The sequence below is a fragment of the Thermobia domestica genome, chromosome 14 (genome assembly GCF_964235325.1).
Source record: "Thermobia domestica chromosome 14, izTheDome1.hap1.1, whole genome shotgun sequence".
In the NCBI taxonomy this organism is placed as follows: Eukaryota; Metazoa; Arthropoda; class Insecta; order Zygentoma; family Lepismatidae; genus Thermobia; species Thermobia domestica.
In genome coordinates this window covers 192,304,268-192,310,332 of record NC_137467.1, presented here as the reverse complement: position 1 = coordinate 192,310,332, position 6,065 = coordinate 192,304,268, and the positions used below count along the sequence as shown (strand labels likewise).

The 6,065-nt window shown below is 40.9% G+C and overlaps 1 protein-coding gene across 1 annotated transcript; it reads left to right on the top strand.

The window, feature by feature from the left end:
- The first annotated feature begins 292 nt into the window (after positions 1-292).
- LOC145670189 (uncharacterized) lies at positions 293-1,606 on the top strand. The gene has a single exon (XM_081738565.1). The coding sequence runs from the start codon at positions 293-295 to the stop codon at positions 1,604-1,606; it is 1,314 nt and encodes a 437-aa protein (XP_081594691.1).
- The last annotated feature ends 4,459 nt before the right edge of the window (positions 1,607-6,065 follow it).

Sequence of the window (6,065 nt, the reverse complement as noted above, 5' to 3'; positions counted from 1 at the left end):
TCAAAACCAGAGACAGTAGTGCCACTGCGCATACCTGAACAAATCCAACCACCTACAAATCCCGCTCTTCAACAGCCTGTAACTGTCCATCAACTTTTAACATTTCTTACTCTGTCTTTACAAAACATCCACCCATTCTTACGTAGCCACATCGCTCAACAAATTCAGTACGCAGCCAAGGCAATTTTCAACGTTACCATCCCTCCCACATATTCTGGCAATAATGTTTACTATCATTCAAATGTACTGGAAACCGAGGTTTAAAACCCACCATGCCTCTCTTCATTACACTATGGCGCTCTCCTTCTTGTTTTTGAACATACGTTCTCTGTCACAGCACAAGCCGCTCTTTGAAGCGCTTTTGCTTGAAGAAAAGATCCATGCCTTTCTGCTTAATGAGACTCATCTCTCACACAACATGACATGTCGCATACCTCGATTTCAATTGTTACGGCAGGATAGCACCATAGCAGCCAGGCGCGCCAACGGGGGAGTAGCGATTGGGTTTTCTCCTTCCATCCCATTTCGCAGTCATTCACCCGTCTTACAGAATATTCCTGAACATCTTATCACATCTTTATACTATAAAGAACTCTATGTAACAGTTGCAACTTTGTATATCCGTCCTGGTCATGATATTCCATTCAGTTTCTTCCAATACATCTCTAATAATTTTCGCACCTATATAATCATGGCAGACGTGAATTTACATAGCCGTCCGGCGACTCAGCGAGACCAGTTTCTCAATTATATCACTAGCCATACTACCGGTGTGACACTACCACTGCCGAAACCTACCAGGCCTTCTAGCCAGACTACCCCGGATATAGTTATTGTGTCGAGCAACATATCTCATCGTAGCTCTGTTGAGGTACTTGATCTCATTGGCAGCGATCATGCTCCTATAAAACTCCTTATTACAACTCGTTCGGCTACTTCTTCTCAGGATATACCTCCACGAACTACCTATCGTTATGATAAGGCAAATTGGACTGCATACAGATCGCATTTCACAGAAAATCTTTCTGAGCTATCGCCACCAAGTACCGAATCAGACCTCTATCATTGTCTCGACTCTCTGACTACTGTCATGCGAAATGCTACTGCCAAGTACATTCCTACCTCTACAACTTCTGCCTTTCGACCATCTTTGCCTCCACAATACCTGCCGTTGATAAAACGTTCTCGTCAGTTTTATAGGGATTTCGTCGCTACTGGCAACCTAGACTCCCTGCATCACCACCGACAACTTCAACGCACCGTTCACAACTATCTCAGAGCTTACAAACTACGGAGCTGGATCAAAACTTGCAACCATCTCGGTTCTCTTTCTCATCCAACGCAGTATTGGAAGCGTTTTCGGCAACTCACTGGGCAAAATACTCGAACAACTTACCCTCTTATTGACAATAATACGCCTCTTCATACCGATACTGACAAGGCTAATGCGTTCGCACAGTACCTTCAGGAAATATTTACACCACTGACACCTGATTTACCTCATCGTCCTCATCCCGTCGACAGGCTCAATCTGAACTCTCCACACTTACAACCAAATATTCAACATACTCTTCCGAGAACAATCCTCTTACTGAGCCAATCTTGATATCTGACATTACTTCTGTTGTTGCTCATAGACGTAACACAGCTCCTGGTATAGACTCTATTACATACAGGCACGTTCGAGAAAGCCCCTATATTGTTTTATATTTGCTTTCTCTTATATATACATTTATTCTACGTACTGGCTATGTCCCTGTCGACTGGAAAACATCCAAAACTCTCATGTTTCTCAAACCAGGCAAACCTGCTCACACTGTCAGCTCTTATCGTCCCATTCAATTAACATCAACATTTTGCAAAATTCTGGAGCGTATCATTGTCAAACGTCTTCACTGCTATCTGGCACTACACAACAGCCTTCCTCTTGAACAAGCTGGTTTTAGACCCTCTTTCAGCATCAACGACCAACTACTTCGCCTTACTAATTCCATATACAACCATTTTAACACAGGACATCCATCTTGCTTGGTCCTGTTTGACCTGAAAAAGGCATTCGATAAGGTCTGGCATCCAGCTCTTATTTATAAACTGAAGCAGCTCAGATTGCCTATTGCCTATCTCCGCTTCATTTGTAATTTTCTCACTTGTCGCCTGGTCTACGTCTATATTAATTTCAGTTGCTCCTTTCCAATTTTTCTTCATTCTGGGGTTCTGGATCGGCTTTGTCGCCCTTACTGTACATTCTATATGTTGCCGACTTTCCTGCTGTTCCAGCTACAGTACAATTCTTTCAGTATGCAGACGATACTGCACTGCTCGCCACTGGTAAAACTATCCACCAACTCAATTTGGCCTTACAAGATGCTATCAATACCTTTGTCGATTGGTGCTCTCACTGGCGCTTGAAAATAAACCCGACGAAAACGCAAGCTATTGTATTCCTATCACCGAAATACCGCTCTCGTATACGCCGTAATCCTAGTCTCTTGAATCTTACTGTTCAAAATGTGCCTCTCAAGCCTTCTCGTACTGTCAAATATCTTGGTCTTACTTTCGATCACCGCCTTACATGGTCGGCCCATTTGCAAGCTATCGCAAAAAAGGCTCAATTTGCTGAAAAGTCTTACTGGAACAACCTGGGGACTCTCTGCGACTACTATCCTGAACACCTATAAAGTTTTTCTGCGACCTATACTTGTTTACGGTTTTACCGCCTGGTTATCTGCACCACCATCATACTATGAGAAACTACGAATTCTTGAACGACATGCCTTGCGCATTGCTTTTCGAATTAAGTTGCCCAGTCCAACTCGGGACCTCTATGATCGCCTCACATTTCCACACATCCTCTATCATCTGGAAACACTTCGCACAAAATATATTACCCGGCGTCTGCAGTCAAACCATCCACTTTTACAGCAAACATTTGAAGAACACGCCCGTAATCTCTCCCCCTCTGCTGCTTTCATTCCTCCGCTTTCATTACTGCTTACTCTCTACCGCTACACTATTCCCCCTGACCACCCAGACAGTCGTTACTACGAACCATATTCTTCAGATGCTCATCTCCCTCATATCTGGCCATCATATGCACAGTAATACCTACCGTTCTAACAGGGCACCCTTGTCTTCATTAATGCCTAGCGTCGCCCCTAGGCGAGAAGATAACACGCATTTGTCATACTAACAAAACCTATGTGTTGTGATGTGAACTGCACCTCATTCTCATCTGCTCTCATCCATCTGCTTTCCATCTGCTCTCATCCTTCAGATGCTCTTTCACATCTAAACCTTAAACCAACCTAATGATTATGGTTATTAAAACCATAATGACCTGAATTGCTTGTTAATAAAAATGCTTCTTTAACAACCCATAGCCCATCTATTGTTTTCCAATATATTGCAATAGTACATCTACCTCTCTTCCCCTACAGAGGGCGTAACCCTCTTCGGGTAGTTGCTAGCAATTGCTAGCAGGCAAAAAAAAAAACTAAAGTATTATGTAACTTACCGGTTCTGTAGTAGACTTCTTTTTGTAGAAGCGATGGGTGTCTTTTGCACACCGCCCACTGTAGTTATTCCTCTCTCTCGCTCTCTATACTGCCTGTCGACACAACGATTCATAGCGTACGACAAAAACAAAAAATGACCGCTAGGTGGCAGAACCATCCGAGGCTTGTTCTCGTCTACTTCAATTTAGCTATACAGTAATTCAGCAGATTTTCCCCCAATTTTTGTAGGAAATAGTACACTTTTTCAATAATTTACTTACATACGCCAAAGTTGTATATATTTTTTAAATAAGAATTTTACTTTCAATTAACAAAAGAAGGGATTCTATATATCTATTATCACGAAGTAATGGAAAGGTTAACACACACACACAAAAAGAGCGCAATAGACATGTAGTCGTCGTTAGCTGTATCCATAGGCGCCGACTTTGGGGGGGCAGGGCACTTTTGGCCCCCCAATATTTAAAGGTGGGTCCTCGCCCCTCCAATATAATCCAGTCGAGGAAGGAGAGGATGAAGCGAAGTAGCGGACCGAAAACTTGGAGGGGGGAAGAAGAAGGGCTTCATCAAACAGTTGATAGAAAACGGCTGAATATGATTACGTTCATTGTTTGCCCCCCCCCCAATATTTTCTTCAAATCGGCGCCTATGGCTGTATCAGTCAGTAATGGTATGTAATTTGTGATTTGCATACATACTTCACATATAAAAATAAATAATATTTTAATGAAAATACATAATGTATCATCCTTATTTTCTCAAAGAAATAAATCCAAAATAAACGAAACACACTCCAACCAATTAAATTACAATCTACTCAGTTGATAAGGCCCAACATAAGCAGATCACATTGCTTGTGTTAACTGAGCACCACCATCATTATGCTATTATTATTATTATTATTATTATTATTATTATTATTATTATTATTATTATTATTATTGACAAAAAGAGCAACGACTCATCATATCAAAAACACAAGAATGCCGTTGAATTTACACACTATAAAATGAAGTCAGGATTTACTATCCATCTCCCCAAGATGCATTCTCATACAACTTTTTCTAGGCCAAGCCCCCAAAATTTGTACCTGATATGTATATATCCTCCCCAAGACTGGATTTAACACTAGAACAACCAGACTCGGGCCTAAGGGCACAACGATCTTACGATCGCTCGTTGGACCAAAATTTAATAAGTGAATCGAAAAAAATGCAAAAGATGAAAAATGATTAAAGACAGGAAACACCCTCCATGACGTTCAGTACGATTATGTTAATAGATACCTTCGCTCGGTACAAAACAAGGAGGAAGGCAGTTTATTTTAAGGGCAAACGCTTATAGACCCTACGCATCTGATTTTGGACAATGACAACAATTTCCATATTATACTGTTTCACAATCGTACTGTGACTTTTTAGTATTTGAATATTAACATTTTTCGGCCGAAAATTCAAAACAATGTCTTTTATTCTTACACAAACTGATCATTCTCTGTAACTTTATTTTAAAAGAAGTAAATTTGTATAGGGGAGACGGGGGGAATCCCGGTCATTGGGTAATACCGGTCACCCTGATATCTCGTACACGACGTCACGTGAGAAAGTTTAACATGTGCTATCCTTATGTTGTCTGGCTTACAACTCCACACGTGAAGCCCGCCAGTCTGGAGAAGAACGACAAAGAAACAGGAAGTGAAATTGTGATTTTGCAACTTTTCATCTAAAATTCATAGATTCGAAGAAGTGCTTGAAGTACCATTACCATAATAATTATTTCCTATAACCTGTTTGCATTTAATATACATTCCTTGTACATTTTAAACGTGCATTGAAGTTGCTTCGGGGTTTACGATTAGTCGTGGTGTTATTACGTTTACGACAACGTCCACGATGGGGGTAACAGCAGTCATGCTGACTGGCATTCCCCGCAGGATACAAGGATTTCCCACAAAAAATATTGTCTGCTAATTATTGTGTGGATGTGTGCTAGGTATGTGCATGAAAGAGTGCATGTAAGAATACGAACATGTGTGCCACTTACCAGAGACTGAGTGTAAGTATGTGGTTTTGTTGTACGCTTAAGAGCAGACTGGACCTTTGGTCCAGAAAAATGTACAATTTGATCTTTTGCCAGTTTCTTATAAACGAAAGCAGATAATAAAAATATAACTTAACATGATCAAGAATAATACTGTTCTGTACAACCCGCTACTGGTTTGAATCATCTTCAGTGTGTAATCTTTAGAAATTATCAGTGTTGCCAGAATACTAAAACCCCAAAAGTTTTCGGTTAAGACAACAGATAGAACAATGAACTCGACGGCATGATACTTTCATGCGGGTAAATTCTTTGAAAGTAACAAGACCACATAACTTCACGGCATTGTTCAGCAAAGCATATTCTCATGTAGCTACTGTTGCAAAAGCCGTATCTGCTTTTTAAAGCCACTGGTATTTATCCTCTGGATGCGAGACTTTCTGGAAGATGTACTTGCACGTAAGCCTAATGAGGTTGTACCTACAGCTGTAAACAGCTGTCAATCTCCAG